Consider the following 23,365-nt stretch of genomic DNA (forward strand, 5'->3'; position numbering starts at 1 on the left):
TTTTAATTTCATTTGTATGTGCTTTAGTATATTTTTTAAATCTAAAATTATTCATATCACATTTAGTAGATATAAGCCCTCTTCTAAGCAGCATATCTCTTCAGGTAACCCCAACTTAATGAGTAATGAGAAAATTCTAAATCTTGACTCTTCACTGAGTGAATCACTTGATGCAAGTTATCAGTAGTAGCTTCAATAGCAATCAGTGGGTAATTGCTTAATTCCATCCTTTTTTCTAAATGAATCTAGCTAAACCGGGAAAGAAGACATACCATTTACCTTGTGAAAAACAAAAAGAGAGGAAAGAAACAGTGAATTCTTCAATTCCATGATAGTGCCTTTCATAATTCAAGGGCTATTGTGAAAAATAAAGTAGATAATAGTTTAGAAAGCACTTTTCAAAGTGGTGTAGCCGGATAAGGAGTTAAAATAAGGTTCTAAATATTGGAAGAAGTCTTTTCCATGTCAATAAAATCAGAACCAATATCCACAGACTATTTTATGTTTTCCTTCATATTCCTCCATATTCCATAACTTTGGAAGTTGCCTCAAAAGTGTAAACATATGACCTTTAATTCCAGAGACATAGGGGAAATATAATTCTTCAGTGTTTTACTATGGCAGTGTTTTTCCAAGTATAGTTCTGTAATCTACCTGCCAAAGAATCCCCTGTGGCCTTTGTAAAGGGAGTGGGCTTTAGGAATCTTCAGGAACACTCTGTGATTCTGATGCATTCTACGGTTTGATAAACTAGTTTGAGTGGGTTTTTGTTGTTAGTTTTAGGAAAAATGTAGTAATTTATTAAAGTTTAACCTTTAGGCCTTTTTTTTTTTTTTTAATTTTATTTATTTATTTATTTATGACTGTGCTGGGTCTTCGTTTCTGCGCGAGGGCTTTCTCCAGTTGCGGCGAGTGGGGGCCACTCTTCATCGCAGTGCGCGGGCCTCTCACTATCGCAGCCTCTCTTGTTGCGGAGCATAGGCTCCAGACGCGCAGGCTCAGTAGTTGTGGCTCACGGGCCTAGTCGCTCCGCGGCATGTGGGATCTTCCCAGACCAGGGCTTGAACCCGTGTCCCCTGCATTGGCAGGCAGATTCTCAACCACTGCGCCACCAGGGAAGCCCCCTGTAGGCCTTTTGATTTTATAACAGCTACTCTTAATTTCCCCTTTCATATTTACTCTTGTAGAAGGAAATTGTACTTCTGCCTTTTTTTTTTGAGATTTTGTTGTTTACTCATTCTTCCCACAAAAATTTATTGAGCATCTACTAGAACTGTAAATGTTTCTTATCTGTCCAGGGAAACAACTTCATTACCATTTGCATTCCTAAGTTGTTTGGGCAATAAATACATTAAAAATGATCTTTGGTTATACTTTTGGTAGAAATGTGGACTTTGGACACAGTCTCTGCTTGTGAATGATAAACCACCCTAAATTTTGAGGTGTTCCCCACCCCCCCATATTGCCTTTGCTTTTATTTTAAGCCAAAATTGCTTTCCTCTCTACCTATTGGGATATTAAATGAAGAAAGACAGGGGCAGAAAAAATCATGTTCTTTGACTCCTCCATGCCACACCTTGATACATGGAATTTAACTGAATATTCTACTATGATGGAGATCATTGTAATGGATTACGGTGAAGACTAGTTTTTTCCTATTTTCACTTACTGATGATGTTACATGTAGAAAATTCACAGTCAGATATTTCATGTGTCTTATTAAATACTTGAAATGGAGAATTAATGATCCTTGACATTTAAATTGTTAGTCACCTGTCAGCTTAATTACTTATTTTACTTTCCACGGTCCACTCTTTATGCTAACCAACAACTCATGGGAATTGGTCAACCCCTTATTGAGTGAACGTGTTAGTCTTTCTATATGATAGCTGAACATCTTTGGAATAGAAGCATTTTCTTTCTTACTGTTATCAGTAGAGCCTAAAGTGATGAAAACATCTTACACTCCTACAAACCATTCTGAAAAGAATAGTGGAGGTGATCTTTTGAAAACACGTGTCAGATCACACCCTTTCCTGGTTAAACCCTTCCACTGACTTTCCAACTGTCTCAGAGTGAAACCCAACTTCCTCATGCTCTGCAAGGGCCCTGGGGGATCTGGTTCCTCCTCTCCTCCCCAGCCTACTCTTAAGCCCCCTGCCCAGGCTCCTTCTACTCCAGACATAGTGGTCCTCCTTCAAGTTCTCCAGTAGAAGACCCCTTCCTGCCTGTGCCACGGCTCTGGCTGCTGCTTCTGCGTACTGCTGGGAAGCCTTTGGAAAGTTTGTAGCTGGCAAGTAACATGATCTGATTCATGCAAATGAATGAATCCACAATAAGTTGAGAAGAAAGCATTCCTTTTCTTAAACAGGAAGCGAGATAAGCATTTTGCAGAGTGCTTTGAAATGTTTCAAATGTCTGATATTGGTAAATGTATTGTGGACTGGCATGAGGTCTTTCTAATTGTACCCACAATGAGTTTAAATATGGTAGAGTTAGGATTAGCATTCTCAGAGCAGACCTGAATCTAAGCTTAGAAACAGATATTTACATATAAATAGAAAATTAAATCAGTTTTCTAACCAGGTATTTTTGAAAATCCAATAACAGGTTAACAAATTTAAGGTTTCTACAAACACACAGAATATTTTTGACTTAATTTTAATTAAACTTCATGAAGTATTTGATGGATAAGGAAGAACTCATTCTCTTGGCATTCTAAATAGCATTGAAGGATATTGATGGCTTTAAAAAAATGATCCCAGACTGCTTGTCTGTTACCCAGCCAAGTAATTCATAACAAAAGGCAGGTTAAAACACTTCACTAGAGCAGTGTGTTGTGAGATGTGAGACATTACATAAAGTTAAAGTGAGAACAAGCTGCTGTGTTTTCTTCTCTTTATTCACATGCCATTCTTTATAAGCAATACACTTGAAAGTTTGCCTCAGAGCGTTTTGCATTTTCCTCTGGGGAAATGTGAAAGAAAATTATCTGTGTAGAATAAAAACATGTTAATTTGTGTTAATTTATTCTACAAGAGATGCAGGAGGCTTATGTTTGAGTGGGACTGGAGTTCAGTTCAAATCGTGATTTCTGCTTATGAACATTGGAAGTGCTCATGGCCAGTTATCACCAATTTTTGAGGTGTGAATTGGTTAGGGGTGAAAATATACATATATACATTTAATTTATTGATGTCTCTCTTTCCCAGTGTTCTTTTTTCAAGTACTGCCATTCTTAAGTTTAATTAATTAAACTATAAATGGAGTAGAACCATTACCCAGGTTTCAATATGGCATAAAAGGACAACTAAGGTTCATTCCATTTGTCTGGAGAGGATAGAAAGAGGACCCAGATCCAGACACAGGGCAAACCACAGCAGGTCACACCTTCATAGAATAAACCACATGTCAGACCAGCTGCTTAATTCCAAAGGAATTCTCTCCACCCTAACCAACTCCCGAAATTATTTCTATGCATCTTTACCACCATTCTTCTTAATACCTATAATTAAAACCTCTTTTAATGTGCTGTTGGATTCTGTTTGCTAGTATTTGTTGAGGATTTTTGCATCTATGTTCATCAGTGATATTGACCTGTAGTTTTCTTTCTTTGTGACATCTTTGTCTGGTTTTGGTATCAAGGTGATGGTGGCCTCATAGAATGAGTTTGCGAGTGTTCCTCTCTCTGCTATATTTTGGAAGAGTTTGAGAAGGATAGGTGTTAGCTCTTCCCTAAATGTTTGATAGAATTCACCTGTGAAGCCATCTGGTCCTGGGCTTTTGTTTGCTGGAAGATTTTTAATCACAGTTTCAATTTCAGTGCTTGTGATTGGTCTGTTTATATTTTCTACTTCTTCCTGGTTCAGTCTCGGAAGGTTGTGCTTTTCTAAGAATTTGTCCATTTCTTCCAGGTTGTCCATTTTATTGGCATATAGTTGCTTGTAGTAATCTCTCATGATCCTTTGTATTTCTGCAGTGTCAGTTGTTACTTCTCCTTTTTCATTTCTAATTCTACTGATTTGAGTCTTCTCCCTTTTTTTCTTGATGAGTCTGGCTAATGGTTTATCAATTTTGTTTATCTTCTCAAAGAACCAGCTTTTAGTTTTATTGATCTTTGCTATTGTTTCCTTCATTTGTTTCTCATTTATTTCTGATCTGATCTTTATGATTTCTTTCCTTCTGCTAACTTTGGGGTTTTTTGTATGCTAACATATATATGGAATCTAAAAAAAAAAAAAAATGGTCATGAAGAACCTAGGGGCAGGACGGGAATAAAGATGCAGACCCACTACAGAATGGACTTGAGGACATGGGGAGGGGGAAGGGTAAGCTGGGACAAAGTGAGAGAGTGGCATGGACATATATACACTACCAAATGTAAAACCAATAGGTAGTGGGAAGCAGCCGCATAGCACAGAGAGATCAGCTCAGTGCTTTGTGACCACCTAGAGGGGTGGAATAGGGAGGGTGGGAGGGAGGGAGATGCAAGAGGAAAGAGATATGGGGATATATGTATATGTGTAACTGATTCACTTTGTTATAAAGCAGAAACTAACACACCATTGTAAAGCAATTATACTCCAATAAAGATGTTAAAAAAAAAATAAAACCTCTTTGCTTTCCTTTTTCCTTTTTCTAGATTGTTGAAAGTCTTGTCTGGCTCTTCAATGTAATGTGTATCCCACCTCCCCCATAACATGTTTTTATACCCACTTAATATTTTAGTTTACACCCATTAGTACCTTAGTTTCTTCCTTTTGGTGTCCAGGTGTCATGAATAAATATTTGGATTTAAATTGATTGAAATTTAAATATTAGGGTACACCTGCCATCTTTCTTTACTCTAGGTTAACTTTCTAGGTTTTGATGCTATTTGTTTTTTATTTTTATTTTTTGTTAACAAAATAGAAGAGTTCAGCATTATAACTTCCATTTTATATCCTATTACTTTTCCCCTACTCTATCTTGTTTAAAATTTAGACTCTTTTCACCAAATAATTACACTTTTTCTCCTTGTGGCCTTTTTTTTTTTTTTTTTTAATTTATTGGAGTATAGGTGATTCACAATGTTGTGTTTCCTTGTGGCCTTTTTAAATGATGAATAAGTTTAGTGTTTTGTCCTTGATTTGGAGCCAGATTCACCATGTATATACCTGCTTTGGGGGTTATCTGTCGTATGAGACTACTCTTCATTTGTTGGGATTTTGAAGATTCATTGGTTTTGAAAGGCTTTGAACGTCTGATACCTAGGGAAATACAGAACTGGAAAATACCTGATATGCATAGCTGCCAAAAAAGATGAGGACATTCAATAATATATAAGAATTTGGACCCTCCCTGGGTTATAACCAATGACTTCCTACTATTTTTTCATGAATTCTGTTCATTCATTCATCAAATATTAAATAATTGTTTATATGTGCCAGACCCTATTCTATGGAGTTAAAGTATAAAGACATATAAAATATAGTCTCTTGAAGTACAAATATAATAATATATAAATAATAGGAATACAGAAAAAGGAGCAAATCTAAGCAATGGACCTATTTTGGGGGATCATTTTTTATGTGTTAAAATATATATAACATAAAATTTGCCTTTTTAATTATGCAATTCAGTGGTATTAACTACGTTTTGCAGTCATCACCACTATCAATCACCGGAACATTTTCTTCATCCCAAACTGTACTTATTAAACAATAATTTCTCATTATTCTGTCTTTCCAGTATCTGGTAACCTCTACTCTACTTTCTGTCTCTAATGTTTTGACTACTCTAGGTACTTCAGATAAGTGGAATTATACAATATTTGTCCTTTTGTGTCTGGCTTATTTCAGTTAGCACACTCTTCAAGCTTCATCCAAGTTGTATTATAATCAGATTTACATTCTTTTTATGGCTGAATAATATTTTATTTTATATATATGTGTGTATATACATATATATGCACACCCACCCCACATTTTGTTTATCCACTTATCTGTTGATAGACACTTGCATTGTTTCTGCCTTTTGGGTAGTATGAGTAATACTGCTATGAACGTTGGTGTAAAAGTATCTGTTTGAGTAGGGGGTTGCTCTTTTATTTGGAAATAAATTGGATTAAGAAAAAATGCAAGAATAATACAGATAACTCTTGCATGTGTTTAACCAGATTCAAAGTTTTAATACTGTGTCTAGTTTGCTTTATCATTTGTGCTGTCATCTATACATATTTTTCTTAACCATTTAAAAATTATAGAAATCATATCTAAACGTTCTCCTCAAAATCAAGTGATCCTTATACTACTGTTACCTACAATACATAAGAATTGACTGAAGGTAATATTTGAGTTATGTCTGAACTATCAAAAGTGAATATTTACCTCATAGTGAATTTTAGGACTAGAATACTTTAACCCATACCACAGAGATATAAAAAAGGAAATATGTAGCATATGACATCATCTCCAAATTGTATAATTTGGCAAGGATTGAATATGTTAATATTCTTGCTGTTCAGTGCTGAAGTCAAATGTTGTATTGTTTTCAATTTTGTTATTTTCTGAGCCAACATTTTAGCCCCTTAGATAAGTTCTAAAATGTGTGTATTGGCAAGTTTTCAAATTAGTTTTAGCTTATTAATGCCATATTTACATTAATGCCATATTAGCAATATAAAACTAGTTTACTATAGTTTACTCTGAGTGTGAATGATTAAACAACAAAAAAATGCCTAGGAGATGCTTAACAGAATTTGGATTTAAAAAAAAAAAGTGAATGTTCGTAGAGTATGTTTTTAAACTTACCATGCAAAAGGTAGTATGCTATTATTTTATCCCATAGGCTAATATAGGTGATGATATGGATCAAAGAAAATATTTGACTTGCACTTCAATAAGGACTTTGCCTGTTAAACAGTTGACTCTTGAATAACTCAAGGGGTTAGGGGCATCCCCCCACCCCCCTACCCCCCTCCAGTCAATCCCCATGTAACTTTACAGAAGCCCCTTGGTATGTGCAGTTCTGTATCTGTAGATTCAACCAACCACATTGGATCCTGTAGTACTGTTGTAAGAACTTAGCATGTATAAGTAGACCCATGTAGCTCAAACCTGTGTTGTTCAAAAGTCAACTGTACTTCTTTTTGTATGTAAGACAGTTTCTCCAGAAGTGTCACAGTCAGACAGAGGCAGCTGTTTTTTCATAGCAGCTGGAGAGATAATCAATAAAATATTTGAACAGGGGTCTTCTGAAGGGGCAGAAGCATTCTCCCCACTTTTAGGAAATATGTTCCCCAATAGTAGTATATGCTGAAAATAAAGAAGTAGAGAACCATGTTTGTTGAGTTTTATCTGCAAACATAATCCTTGCATTTTTCCTTACGTTATAACTGTGCAAAGGCAACTAAACAACATAATACTCTCATATATTAGGGAAATACGTGTTGATTCAATAAATTGTTTTCAGCAGATTTATATAATAAATGATCTTCTGAAAATTGTTTATAAATAGAGTTTTTATTAAGCCGAACAATCCTTTAAATTTAAAAAATGAGTTACCTATCCCACAAAAGGGATTTGAATAGGATAATCAAAATAAGAAACAAGAAATGGGACTAGCATAAAAAAATGTTGACTCACTAGCAATCAAAAATGTAAATTAAACTAGTGAGAGTCCGTTTTTCATTGAACAAATAGGTAAAAAAAATTTTTTGAAAGACACCATTAAGTGATTGATGAAAATATGGGATACCCATCTTCATGTCCTGCGGGTTATTTTGTAGACTGATGCAGTTTGAGTGCAACAGAGTACAGATTCCTCTTTCATAAATTGTTCCTGAAAAAGAATTGAGGCTGCTCACAAAAAATTAGCCTCTAGAATCAACTTAAAAGTTCAACAATTGATGATTAATTAGTTTATGATATATACTATTTGTTTATTAAATGCAGTATATAGTCAATTACATGGAAAGATATTTATTGTGTAGTGCTGAAATAAACGAATTATACGCATACAGACACACACACACATACATACACACAACTACTTTTTCGTATGCAGACATGTGCAGACATTGAAGGAAATATCTAGAAAGGATATTCACTAAGGTGATAACTCTGCCCCCTGCACCTGGGACAGAATAATGGATATTTACATTTTTCTCCTATTTTCTTTTTAACGATTTAATTTTCAAAGTTTTCATATTAGAAGAAAGATAATACAACTGACCTTTGAATAACGTGAGTTTGAATTGCGTGGGTCCGCTTACATGTGGATTGTTTTCGTTAGTAAATACTACCGTACTGCTCTGAGGCTGGTTGGGTCCGCAGAGGGGGAAGCGTGGCTGCAGAGGAACCGCGGATAAGGAGGGCTCCAAGTCATACTCAGATTTCCCACCCCCTCCTTGTTCAAGGGTCAACTGTACTTAAATTAAAAATGTTTAAAGCCCTTTAGGTTATTCACTCTTTTATATTGATAATGATTTTTTTTTGCTAAAATGGAGAGATGCTTACTATAAGGAAATGTGTAACGTCCATCATGTATAGGCTTTTTGAACTGGAGCATCTTAAATCCATGTTCCTCAGCTATTGCTTATTTGTAAAATAATGGAAATAATTCCTATCTTAGTATTGTCCAGAGCATTAGTAGATACGTAAAATATAAGTTTTGGCAATAACCTGGCAAGCTGCAGTTGCCCAATAATGAAAGTCCTGGATTTTTAATTATTTTATGAAATTCAGGTATTTTTCCGGGCCATGTAGGCTCACTCATAGAAGGGAGGTTTTTGATAAATGTATATTGTAATAAGTACTTAAAGCAGAGACTTTTTCAATTTATCTGGAATTTGTTTTTTGACCAAAAAAAATTTATAAAAGGGTAATTCAAGGATAAATGAAGCAATTGGATTCTAAAAGTTTCAGAGTTCTACTAATCTATACATGGTTGAAAGGATACTTTGGATTTCCATCTCACTTTGGTGGTTTAATCCTTACCTGTTATTTTGTATATTTCAGGAATACATCACAGAAATTAAAATCTAACTTTAGTACAGTTTTTACTGTCTTAATTTCTTTTTTAATGTAATTTTGTTGATTGTGGTTTATTTACAATGTTAGTTAAATTGTGTAATCAGCATAAATGTATGCAATCAGGCAGTTTAATTAGGGAATGTTATTTAAGAAATTAACTACAGAATTCAGATATTCATAACATTTTAGAAATTCTTGGGAACTTTTATTTTAAAACTGCTATTTGAATGGTGATTGATATGCAAATTTAAGTATTTCTCTCTCCCAAAAAAGTGAAAAAAATATTGTAAATTCAGTGGAGTAAAATATAGTATTAAAAGTACAATACAGTTTGTAAAAACACCAAAATTTATTAACTAAATTTACACTGATATTCCACTTTCTATTTCTCATCGTTTTCCCAATTTTTGACTTGAAGTTTCCCATTCTTATGAAAGAGGCTATTTGGAACATGGTTTGTTTCTTTTTTTAAACTCAAAATCAAATGATTTTATGTAGAGAAATATTTTTTTCTGTGTCAAGATATTTCACCCCTAATACTATCTTGAGTTAGTCTTAAGGGGAACTGGGCAAGTAAATGAATCATGCAAGTTGTCAGCTAGTAAATACTCAAGAGCTTCTTAATGAAGTGAGCACATCTTTGTATATAAAGTATTTCTTATTTAAATGTAAATAACAACGTGTCGGTTTTGTTTAAAGAATTATATGCTTTGTGCTGTAACTAATATATTATTTATGAATCCTTGCTTCACAATACCTTTGATATTCAGAAACATACATCTTTCCTGTGATTTTTTTCATAGAGCTTTTTTTGGTAAAGTTATTTGGAGATATCAAAGCTGAGTAGTTTTGCCCATTGCTTTGTGGTTCTAAGATCGTGTGAAGACATATTGCATTAAATGTATGAATCAAATGTAAGAAGTAGAATAACTTGGGGGAAAATCACTTTGTTGTGCTGTATTAATCTCTGTGAACATTTTAAAGTACTTTGAAGTTAGAATGTTGTAACACAGATCTTTTACTTGATGAAAAAAGTGATAAAAAATATAGGAAATTGCACAGAAATTGGTAGGGCTGCTTCTAATTTTCTCAAGAAATAACCCAACATATCTAAGTATACAAGGCTAAGAATTTTAAGCCGAAAAATGAGATTGTCTTAAGCAAGAGCAGCCATGATGGAAAACGCCATGTCACCACCCCAACTATATCATGACGTAGCTCAAGGAAACAGACTGTACAGCCTGGGCAGTTTTAGTGAACATTTATTATAATAACAAAAAGGAGCACAAAGATGAATAAAGACATGACACCTTCCCTGGCTAAGTTCATGGTAGTTTGTGAAGGAATGGCATTTAATCAATAATTACACTATAATGAGAAGAACACAGCAGTGGGTTTGATTAAAGTTTTATGAGTTCACATTAAAGTAACTCTGCCTAGGAAAATTATCTATTGGTGATGATGAAAGGCTTCACCAAGTCAGACTATTTGAACTTGACTTTCAAACAGTAGATACTTGGGGCTTTTTTCCTTTGCTATAGAAGTAACACATTGTAGAAAATGTGTAAAATAAAGATATGTCAAAAGAACAAACCAAATAAAACTGGTTGCTTCCAACTTGCCTAACACAGAGAAAACCACTAGTAATACTATAATGTATTTCTTTCTCTTCTTAAATTTTGTGTATATGTATGTTTTTCCTTTTACCCAATTCAAATAATACTATATACAGTTTATTATACTTATTCATAAATCTTTTTGCACATCTAAGAATATTTCCACAGTATCAAATCCTAGAAGACTTTTACTACTGATTGAAAATATGCACATATGAAATTTTGATTAAAATTGGAACCTCCCTACCAATATTAGAGAGTACAATACTCTCTAATAATAGCTTCAAGAAATTACTCTATCAAACATCGACAAGTACAATTTTACAATAAATCTTTGTGAATGTAGTATATGAAAGAATTGTAATTTATTGTATTTCTCTGACTTCTTAAAATGTTAAATATTTTAATATGTTTATTAGTATTTATATTTTCTTTGCTATGAATTATTTATGGCATTTGCTCATTTTTTAAATTTGAGGACTAATCTTTTAAAAAATTTATTAGGTAGGATATACTTGCATATATTAAGATAAACTATATACAATTGCCATTTTATAGATCAAAACATTGAATAGATATACATAGTATTAATTGCTATTGACGTTTTTCCTGCTGGCCTTTTAAATTTATATAAAACTGAAATAGGGTTGTTTTAATTTTCTGCTTAACATTCTTTAATGGCTTTCCTTTGTGTTTGTGTGGTGCTCAAAGTTGAGCATCTTAAGCCTGTATTTTGTTAACCCTGCATTATCAACCCTGGCAACAGCAGGGAGCCCAAAGATACAGAGTTTGTGGTTGTATTTTTCACCTTTATCCAGGAATGATATTCAACAGTTAACAGCTAATATTATCTGTTTAGTCGTAATGGGAACAGATCAGGGCATAGGGCTGAGCCCAGATCTAGAGACCTTGTCAAACCAGGTGTTTATCCCTTAGTTGTTGGATTATGTGAAAGGCATTGCTCATTATTTTCAGGGGGAAGTAGGGAATGTGGATGCAGTTAATCTGATAATTTGTTTAGATTGTACTTCAGAATCACATTTCAGAAAAATACTTCTGGTTTTGATTCTAAGAATGTGATGTGTCTTCTACTAACTAAAGTCATCTTCTCATAAAGAAACAGGCCCAGAGTAGTTGACTGAATTGCCTGAGGCTACGCAGCTATAGCCTTAGGACCATAACCTTCTAAAAAATTAAACAGTAGAGATAATTTTGTGATGAGGAAATTACAGGTGTTACTGGCTGCTTATCCAATTCCACACAAATCTCTGGAGGGCATTTAACCTATAGAAATTTGGGGCTGTTTTGATAATGGTATGATTTATATGATTTAAATCAGATAAAAGTTACACAACATAATCTGATAGAAATACATGTGTTGTCTGTCATCTGTGGTCATTGGCTAGGTCAGCCTGGGCTCAACATTGGGCCATTATGGATCTGACCCCACAAACTGAATATGGTCTGATGACAATATACAGTGAGATTGAGTCTATCAGACATCTGGCAGCCATAATCTAACACAAGGCCCTCAGTGATTTGGGCCCTAGGCATTTGGACATCATCTTTGACATGGGGCACCATTATAACCATTGATTCCATCTGGCCTGTCCTGGCTCAGAAGACTAAATTTTCCTTAGAGGCTGTTGGCCATGACTGGTCCTTGTTTACAGAATTTTCCATTTCCCTTGGCTGGCAGAGTCACACTTTTCATGCACTGGACTTAGCTTTTAGTGCAGAGCCCTTATTTTTAAATCAGCCATTCTGAATACAGGAAACAAGGGTAGTTGAGGATGGCTAATGATAAAGAGAAATGTTAAGGTATTTTACCAAATAGTTTCACTTTTTTATTGTGCTATGGAGACTCTAAAGTTCATGATACATGGATTTTCACAAATTAAATAGTAAATCTGAAAACAAATGTAGAATACTTAATATATGATCCCAAATAGCCTAAAATATGTTAAGATATTTAGCTAGCAAGTAGATGGTAGACTTTTATAAGCTGGGAGGGACTATAAAAGCTATAAAGCTGCCCCCTCTTATTTCACACACAGCAGGAGGTCACATACCTAAAAATTCCATGTGCTTTCTGGGTTCATGATGCTATGTTTTCTGCAGAAAATCCTAAGGACCTTATTAAAAGATAGACTCTCAGATTTAATTAAATGCTATTTTCACTGTTTGTAGATTATTTGTAGACTATGGCTAACATGGAAATAAGTTTATTCTCCAAATCTGACAGATTTATCTGAAAAATCAGTGGATGGCCTGAGTTCTCTGACAATCATCTTTTATTATAAAACAGGAGATTGTCATCATGGTAAAACAAATGCTTGAGTCTACTTGAAGGAATTCAGTTTTTCTTTTAAATTTCTACTAGGCAGTTAATAGAAAATGCCCAATTAACAAGATTAATTATTTATTTTAAAGTACTTTCCAACACATCAGATATAATTTAAAAATATAATCAATATTAATGTGCTATTATTTTCTGCTATGTTTTTACATTGGCTTTGTTTCATTTCCTCGCATTGGCAGTCAACTTGATGGGATATTTTATTCCTTATTTGTTTTCACATGCTGGATTATTTACATATTTTTGCCGTTTTAAATAGCACATTCTGTCTTATTTATTTTTCTTTTAGATTGTTTCTTTGTGTCGTATCATTAGGCTTTCTGACACATTGCTAATTTGATCCCTGAAAGATTAATCATAGGTAGATTAGATGATAGTCAAAACCACGCCTATGGATCAAGCTCTGGTTACCTTCCTAGTGTATCACTTACCATCTCATATACATCAATTTCCTCATATGTAAAATGGGGTTAATGATAGTATTGATACATGCCAAATCCATTAATGTTTGCAAATGTTTAGAACAGTGCCTGACATTCTACCAACCCTAAATGAAGGTTAGTTATTATTACTAATATTACTATTATTAACCCATTATTAGAAGCAATGCATAGAACACTTCTGCTTTATAACTGTTAACACAGTTTTATTCTTTCTCTTTATTTTTAATATTTTAGTAAATATGCAACAATACCTTAAAATTGTCTTAAATGTTAACATTCGCTCATAAGGCTAATCATGTTTTCCATAGGATAATTAACCATTTTATATATAAAATTAAAATGTCTGCTTATTATTTTATTTAATAGTAAGGTTAGAAAACTATTACATTTTTAACGTGTAAACTGTTTTTGTGCATATTTTGGATTGAGTGTTTGGTTACATTTTCCCATTCCCTTTCATTTCCTGTGTATTTTTTCTTGAACTGGCTAATGTTCCTCACCAGAAAAACACTGTACAGAGACCAAGAGCCCTGCAATGACTCAGAAGTCAGAGAAGGGGAAGGGCGGAGAGTGAGGGGTATGCGGGGCACTTACATCTTGGCCTTAGGCCGCTATGGTTCTCCTGCTCTGTGCCTCAGAGGCTGGACTCTTATGCTTCAAACTTCCAGAGTAGTCCTCCACTTGTTTTCCACTTTTCACTTAAAATGTCCTTGTTTCAACTACTTCATAGCTTTTCAATCTCACTGGCCATGTCCACATTCTTCAAAGACATTTGTTCTGTTTCTTACTGAGTTCATGAACCGGAAAGAACTGCAACCACGAGTGTTGCTGAACATCACCCAACTGGCCAGTGAGCTCTTGTTGAGTCAAACTCACATCCGATAAGGAGAAGCTGTTATAGATTTGTTTTCCCATAGTTTTTGCCTTCTTCCATCCTTTTATCTGACTGAGCAAGAAACATGGTTAAAATCTTTTATCTGACTGAGCAAGAAACATGGTTAAAATCTTAAGAAGCTGGACAACAGATCGCATACATAATCCTTTAAGACACTGTCTCAGATGAGCAGCAACCTGGCCAGTCATTCGTTTACTCATTCATTCATTTGCTTTTCAGAAAACTTTGGATATTTATTATATGTCAATATCCATGTTTCTACCAATGGGACAAAAAATATAAATAAGATAGAGGTCCTGTTCTGAAACATCTCCGTGTCAGGAGTCTCCAAGGCCACCCTCAGGTTTGGTCATATGATAGGAGGAATCATAAGACTCAGCTGTGATTTGTAACAGCAAAAGGATACAAAGCAAAATTCGTAAAAGGAAAAGGCACTTGGGGCATTTTTAATGTCTGGGGAAAGCAGGGCAGGTTTCCAAGAGCACTCTCCAGTGGGAGCTCAGAGGAAGCATTTACTTCCACCAGCAACCAGTTGTGACAACACATGTGAAATACTGTCAACCAGGGAAGTACATTAGAAACTCAGTGCCCAAGGTTTTTATTGGGAACTGTTCACATACCCACCTTCTGTCTACCGTGCACCAAAATTCCAGACTCCCAAAAGGAAGGCAGGTTGTCAGCATAAACAGTATTGTTTGCCCAGGCAGTATAGCCACAGTGAGCCACTCTTATCTGTCAGGGGATGGTGGGAACCCTCCCCAAATCTTAGCTCCCAGGCACCAGCCAAGGGCCAACCTTGCAAACAAGATTTTCTAAGGATAGCAGTCTCAGGCCTGCTGTGTTAACTCTTTTCTGCACAATCTCACACTGAAGTGGGGATAGTTGGAAGTGTTTAAAGAGTCAGGTGAAAAGAGTTATTGGATTACAGAAGAAAACTCAATCAGCCCTGCCTGGAGGAGTCAAGGGAGGCTCCATTTACCAAGACAGTATTTGAACTGGATCTTGAAGGAGTTGTGAGATTTCCCAAAGCCCTGGAGTGAGGAAGGGCTTTCCGCCATGCAAAGGTATTCACTGCAGGTAAAGAGATGATTGAGAAATTCTGTGTGGTGGGAGCATAGAGCATGATGGGGGAGGCAGAGACAGGGAAGAGTGGTTAGAACAAGAGCATGAGGTGTTTTATAGTTTTGGTGGGTGGTAAGGAGCCTTAGAGGTTTTAATCAGAAGAGAGAAGTGAGTAAATCTGAAAGGTATCTCTGATAGCAGATGGAGAAAAGGTTGGAGAAGGTAGAGTTTGAAGAAAGTAAGACCAGGTAGGAGGCAAGAGATGATGAAGACATGACCTGTGGTAGGACTAGAGCACGGGGCAGTGGTCCTCAACCAGGGGGACACAAAGAATCATGTGGGAAGCTTAACAAGAAAATGATGTCCAGGTCCCACTCAAACACTTTAATGTCTCTTGACAAAACATTCTGTCTGCTTTCTCTTCTGTAGCTATCTTACTCCGTAATGCTATCAGTCAAAACCTCCAAGTCCACTACATAGACAGTTCATTATTGGACAGAACCAAGAATATAACCATTTGTATGGAATTTCCTCTTCATTTCCGTAATAAACTGAGATGTGAAGCCATATGGCAGTCTACCTTAGCCGAATAATTTTATCTATTGTCAGGTGAATCTAGCCGGTAAATCTATTTGCCGTAAAAAATCTTAACGTTTTTGCAGAGGTTCCACAAGAATGATTTGGTTCATTTGTGAAGTGCAGACCAAAGTGCATGTCAAAAGGTGCAGTCATGACAGATCCTCATTACACAAGATGCATGTCAATTTATGTGGTTACTCCTTGGTCATTCGACATATATTGTATGTACGGTTTGTATGCAAGACTCAAGAAATACAGTTAAAGATGCATTCAACTATTAGCTAAATGTAAGGTATTTAAATAAAATCATTAGAATAAGACACAAATATAAACACATCCAACCCAGAACAGCTTTCTTCCCTTTTGTTTTTATTTTAAATGATTTTATTTTATAGTAGATGATAGCACAAAAGAGACTTGCAAGGTTTGCAAAGAATAATATGAAGATGTACATGAGTTTCTTATTTTACTCTCAGATTAACTAGACATTATTGGGTTTCATAATGATGGTCTATTTGAAATGTAATGAAATACCTTCTTCAATAATACTTTATCTGCTATTTTTATCAAGTAAAATATCTCAAGAATGTGTTAAGGTCAATTTATATATTAAATATACAAAAATATGTCTTTTTGCTTTCTCTCCTTCTATCCAAATGGAAGTCCTTAGATATATTTAATGTTTCCATGAGCTATGTGATTAACAACTATAGCAAAATATGTTGGTGAAAATTATCTTTGAAGGTTTTCCATTAGTGGTTTAATTAACATACAGTGGACAGAAAGCAGACAATCTGTTCAACCAGACTATTCAAAGATCCCTCCTGTTGCTTTTGTTTTCACTACAGCTGGGAAGGGAAAAATTATACTACATATATCCCTTCATCTTTCTTCTGAATGATTTGTTTTGGTGGTGATTTAAAGGATAATTTGAAATATTTTTATGAGTTAGAAAGCCCATGAAGTGCATAGGAGTAATTTACAATGTAGATAACAAGGCCGTGGTTTTGACAGTTTTTCTCAGTCTTTATTTCTGGAAAACATCCATTTTTGACTTGTTTTATCTTCTCTAAAAATCATTCTGAAATGGGTTAAAAATCTAAGCCACTTTCATACTTTAGTCTTGATGAACCATGTGCTACTGAATTATGAGCAAATAGGAATGTTTCCTCTATGCATGATTGGGTAGTCTTGCTTATTCATAACCTAACCAGAGAAAAAGAATTAGGTATAAAATAGCAGCCCAAAGAAAATTCACAGAGGCTAGGCACTGAAGCTCACAAATTTTCACATTGGAAAACCCTCAGTTCCTTCCTTAGATTTTGTTTACTCTTTACAGTCAGAGCCTTGAGCAAGTGATTGAGTAATCAGTTTACAAAGTTTACTGTAGTAAATTCTAGAAGGAGCAAGCATGTCCATCATGGACATCATGGACATCAATGGCTGTAATAGCAATTAATACAACAGTAAAGCAAGCAAAAAAAAAAAAATCATAAAACACTGCTAAAAAGTGAAAAACAAACACCAAAACCCACAGCTGCCTGGGGACTTACCCTTGTAAATGCTAGAGGAAGCATTTATGCTTGTTTTATACGGAGGCCTACCTGTCTGTTAAATTCACCTTCCCCAATAATCTAGCTAAAAATGAGTTGGAATGTTCATCACAAAAACAAGAGTTTGACACACTAATCAGACTTCCCAAATTTCAACTTAAGCGGTGTTAAAAGATAAACTGAGGCATATTCAACATTTTAAGAGTTTACCTGACTGAAAATCAATTTCAGTGGGGCAGCACAAACCAGAAGTGGTTAGGAGCACTCCAAGAACCCCAACGAGGGGAGAGATTTTATGGAGAAAAGGCAGAAGAAAACAAGGAAATTATTTGATTGGCTGTAACTTAAGTGTTTGCCTGATTCAGAAACGTCTAGTTGTAAGTTTGTGACTGGTTGTCCTTAGGTTTTGATTTCTTAACCTTGAGGCAGCTGCAGGCTCAGGTTTGGGTTTGCTTACATAGGCTGCTAGGGTATTAGAGCCACCTCAGTCTGATGGCCTCCTTGTTTAATTAATTTAGCAGTGGGGAATATGGACTTTATCCTCCCTAAGTTTTGAAGCTCCTTCTTAGGGTAAGAAGGCAGGGAGGAAATGAGAAAGGGCAATCAAAGCTGAGAACTAGACTTCCTCCGCAGACAGCTCCTCCAGTGTTAGTTACTTCGTCTCCTCTGTGCTCTGTGTCAGGACCACAGGGGCTAGTGGTATGTTACTGGCCTAACAGGCATCATGAAAAGTACTATGTTTTGTCCTGCGTTATAAAAATCTAAAAGGATACTGGTAAAATTAATATCAGGCAATTAATATCCAATGATAACATCTATTTTAAAGAAACCAACAGTTGCGTTGAAATTCTGTTTTGAAGATTTTAATAAAGACTACTTCTTTGGAGATTTCGGGTTTTTTTTTTTCTGATTTACATTATAAAGAACTGAGAAACCTCCGGCTGGAGACTTTCCCTTTCTGTGATTTTTTTTAAAAAAATATTTTTATATCTAGGACTGTTTAATCCATTGGCTACATGATATTTGCTATCTTTCTTATCTTCACTGACATTCTAGTAAGGACCCTATAGATTTTCAGTTGTTCCTACATGATTGTTTGTATTCAGAGAGCCGCCACCCCTAGTGCAAGGTGAATGCACAGCTCTAAAGTTTAATCTGAGTGTTGTGCTACGAGGCCTTATCTGGTTGTTATAAAACTTTTTTGTGTACTTCTGTTGTAAGCTGCCTCATATATTTTTGGTAATGAGGCAGGATATCTAAATAAAGCAAATAAAATTGCTTTATGTAGCTTTGCCTAGAATCATAAGTCTTAGAGCCTGGCACATACTCAGGAAAAGCTGTCTGCTTTTGCAGGTAAGATATTTTCATTTCCATTTGAAATATAGGGTAACTAAAGCACAGAGAGTTTTGTAAATTATGCAATATCCCCTATTCAGCAAACCTAACAGAAAGAATTCTACCCCAGGTCTCCTGAATCCTTGTACAGTATTTCTTCCATACTTAATTGTGCCTGGTCCTATCATTTTTGCTCCAAAGAGACTGTCTACAACTTATTCATTCTTTTAGTCAGTCAACAAACATTTATTGAGCATTATTCAATGTCCAGTGGGGACAACACCTTAAAAAAGAAAAATTTTCGGGCCTTCCCTGGTGGTGCAGTGGTTAAGAATCTGCCTGCCAATGCAAGGGACACGGGTTTGAGCTCTGGTCCGGGAAGATCCCACATGCTGCAGAGCAACTAAGCCCGTGCACCACAACTACTGAGCCTGCGCCCCAGAGCCACAACTATTGAGCTCGCATGCCACAACTACTGAAGCCCGCATGCCTAGAGCCCGTGTTCCGCAACAAGAGAAGCCATCGCAATGGGAAGCCCGCGCACCTCAACGAAGACCCAATGCAGCCAAAAATAAATAAATTTATAACAAACAAACAAAAAAGAAACATTTTCTGTAAAATACTCATTAGACATACATATTGAACATTTACTGTGTGGAAGGTGGGAGGGGACCATGATCAATCCTCTATGTACCTGAGTTTTTTCCTAGCCTTACAACCAGCTATTCTGTGAATTGAGCACAGTGCTACATTTTCTGGCTCTAGGGCTCCTTTCTGTGGAATTTTTGGCCATTTCCATCTCCATGACTCTTTTAAGCTCTAATATTCTACAAGCCCATGGAAAAGTCTAGATTGCCAACACTGTGGTAGTGCATCACTCTAGACTGTATCCAATAAGCCTTTAGGCAGTGGCAGATCATTTAAATTCACAGTGAAATCAAAGAATAGCCCCTCTAGAAGAATGATTAGCATCTTTCTGAGTTCAAAGGGAGGTATTTTAGACCATTTGCATGTGATTAGTAGTGGTAGCCTTAACTTGGTTATTAGAGTTCTAAGTAACTGATTTAATGGTATTATAAGCTTCATTAAATACATTTTTGTTTCTTGGAACGTTCTTGTATTGATGGGAACCTCACAGCTGTAATTAAATCACTGCTCTCTTAGCCCTTTTTGAACCCATATCCTGCCAGTTATAAAGCCTGTCAATTCGTATCTTTTGGTAATAGTTGCCTAGAGGAGAACTGTTCTTGGTCAGACACTGAATTTCCCATACTTGTGGAACACCTTCCCCTGCTGACCCACTGAAATGAAAGACTAGGAGTAATGATTAAATCTAATTTTCCCTCCTGTAGTAGCAGAATGAGCTGGGTCAGCAAGGCCAGTCCCTGCAGATGGCTTTAAAATACCTTTGTGATTTGATCTCCTTGCCTTCCCATCCATTTCTCTAAGTGCCTATCACTGTCATCCTTTACCACCCTGACAAGATTCCGAGGTGAGAACAGCTCAACTGAACAAGAGCATTTGTGATGCCTCCCGAGGACGTGGCTTATTAAATGAGTTCGGCAATGAACCAAGTCTGACTTGTGAGCTACAAGGCAGGTTAGCACGTTTGCACGAAGGTCATTCCATGTATTATTTAACCCGTTCAAATGCTCTGTTTTCTCTCTGCTGCCCAGCATAATTCACATGAAATAATATAAACTCACAAGTTATTAACGTCTGATTTGTATTTTCAAATGTGCTGGGAATCACTTAGTTTCATTCCTTTGCTTGGATTGTAGTTTGTTTTCTCAGAACCACTAGAGAATGTTTATGAAGTGTGTGTGTGGAGGGCAGGCAAGGAAGGGAATAAAAGTGCATTACTTTAGGGCTGCGCATCTGTTTTAGGGACTCTGCTGGATCTGCACATTAACCATTGTCATGGCTTATCATGGTGTGTCCTAAAATCGTGTTCTACTCAGAGATATTCACACCAACTCAAAAATATTACAGTTAAACAGATTTCACTGTTATGAGTTAGTTTCCTCTTCTTATGACTAGCAGAATATTTTTCTTCTCTATTAGAAAGCATGCAAATGACGCATAACAGATGGTAAATCATTTTTTTTTTTTTTTTTTCAAACAGATTGGCACTATCAGGTTGCTCAGACCTTCCCACAAACAGAAGAGGAGGTGGAGGTGGATTCACATGCATTCAGCCACCGGTGGAAAAGGCACTTGGATTCTCTCAAGGCGGTAGACTCAAACCGAGCCAGCCTGGGCCAAGACTCCCCAGAGCCCAGAGGCTTCACAGACCTGCTCCTGGATGATGGGCAGGACAACACCACCCAGATTGAGGTAGGTCAATAATCTGGGTAATTGAAATGGATTAATAAGTATATTTCTTATACGGCACCCAACTTCCACATATATATCAATATTTATAAGCTGTCCCTTTGGCTCAATCTGGAACTTTTGGACTTTTATTGTAGAGAATCAGTTTAATTCATTAATAAATAATTAATTTGTTAATATTCAAGAATTCAATAAGTAATTATAATTATGTTAAACAAATAAATAACTAATAGCTAAGCCATTTAATCACCCACAAATTCACTTACTCAGGAAACAGACAAACATGGGCTTGGTGTGATGGTGACCGTGAGGAGACACAAAGGGAAATACAGTACATCTCCTGCCTGCAGGGAGATAATTGTGTAACAGCGTCAGAAAGTCCGAACGCCATAACCAAATCATCCCTATGCCGCGTGATATGCACAAAAGTATATACAGGCCAGTGTGGCATAGAGGAGGGGGTGATCATCTGCTTGGGATTAGGGGATGGGCTCTTGTCAAAGAGGCCTAGGAGTGGGCATTTAGGCTCGGGCTCGGCAGATTGAGAGGAGCTCACCAGGTTGATAATTTGTCGAGGGTAAAAGAGAAGATTGCTGGCAGAACGAGTTACATCTGCAAAGGCTGAGTCTTAGAACAGCACGGCATGATGAGGAGTCTTGTATGGTGAGCAACTGTCCCAGTTTACCTGGGACTGAGGGGTTTCCTGGGATGTAGAACTTTCAGTGCTTAAAATGGGGCAGATCTGGGCAAACTGATGGTTGGTCACTCTATTACTGTACATGATTCTTTGTGATAATTGGAGCCACAAGTTGGAAAGAGAAGGACGGTTGGAGGTGGGTTTGGTGAGTAGGGAAGGCTGCTGAAGGCACATTCTAGGCAGATTTTGGGGTTGCCCAGAGGCCTCAAGGGTGGTATTGCGTTGCTTAAGTTTCCATAGTCCTTAGCACTGCAAATCCTAAAATATGCTCTTGTTAGTATACTAGATATAACAGATACAAACAAGTGAATCTTATGGAACTAAGCAAAAACCATTCAAATGAGAACAGAAGCTATTTATTCAGTTTGTTGTAGCAAGGGAGTGAGCCTCTATCACTTGCCTTTGGCAGAGACTCAAAAGCAGGCAGGGGAGTGGGAATCAGTTAAAAAAAGGGAAGGCTCCAGGTGCGCTCTGATTAGAGGTTGTTGGCCTGGAGAAGCTGGAGGTGGGCTCGTCAGAAGCCGAGCATCTCATGTGATTGGGGAACATATATGGCTTCCTGTGCTTGGTCCAGAGTGGGGCATAGGGACAAAAAATAGAGAAACCATCAGTTATCAATCAAGTCCTGCCCCTTCTGAGCCGATTGCTGCCAGGATTGTGTTTTGGCTCCCTGGACTGATTGCTCTAGAGGTTGGGGTCAGAGTTCTGTTGGTATCCATGGTCTGGACATTGTCCGTTTGGATATTCTCTCAATCTGAAGGTTTAGTTCCTACTATCTCCCAGGTAACAGGTTTCTATTTTAAAGAAACAGGCAGCATTCTTTTTACTGCCCTGAAATACTCATTATTTAGGAAAAGAACTCAACTTCATGAAACAGATATGACATAGTTCTGCAGATGGTATCAAGGCATCATTTTGTTCCCTCATGGTGAGAGGAATCTTCAGATCTGAAGCACAGGCCATTGGGATTCTGTTGATGTGAGAGCCCGAAGATTTTCAAAACCCCTCTCCATCTCCTTAGCTAGTTTGTGGCTCTGGTGGTCCCTGGCTGCCCCCGTCAGGCCCTTAACAGACAACAGAGGATGTGCCAGGAGCAGAAGTCATATAATATCTGCAAGAGGCTTTTCTGACTCCTGCAGCGTACCTGCTATTTTGGCAACAGTGTCGTGGTAACAGCTCAGAGTAGGCAACACAGTTCCTCCCTGGGCTGCTCTTTAGCCAGGGTGCAGCATAAAGAAAGGAGAGCTGAACAGAAGCAGAGATGTTTCCTCTCTGCCCAGAACTAGTAACCTATTGCGATTAAAGGGAGAGAACACAGACTCCTGGAACTCTGTGATCTCCATGCAGGATGCTGAATTTTTCTAATCATTTGTAAAATAGAAAATCCTTTTGCTCAGGGATATATTAACACTCCTCAAAATATCAATACAATGCTAGTTGTTAGTATAGCCGTGATTTTGTTATTCAGCCAGTTTTTC

The 23,365-nt window shown here is 36.6% G+C and overlaps 1 protein-coding gene across 6 annotated transcripts in view; it reads left to right on the forward strand.

Moving 5' to 3' along the window:
- The window catches only part of PLXDC2 (plexin domain containing 2), a 421,308-nt gene that overhangs the window by 139,213 nt on the left and 258,730 nt on the right, over nucleotides 1–23,365 (forward strand). For all 6 annotated transcript variants that reach the window (XM_082385510.1, XM_082385512.1, XM_082385511.1 and 3 more), the window contains one exon: nucleotides 20,982–21,193. In XM_082385510.1, the coding sequence (XP_082241636.1) occupies nucleotides 20,982–21,193 (212 nt within the window). The remainder of the gene's footprint in view (nucleotides 1–20,981; nucleotides 21,194–23,365) is intronic.

The sequence above is a fragment of the Balaenoptera borealis genome (assembly GCF_965194805.1).
Source record: "Balaenoptera borealis genome assembly, chromosome: 3".
In the NCBI taxonomy this organism is placed as follows: Eukaryota; Metazoa; Chordata; class Mammalia; order Artiodactyla; family Balaenopteridae; genus Balaenoptera; species Balaenoptera borealis.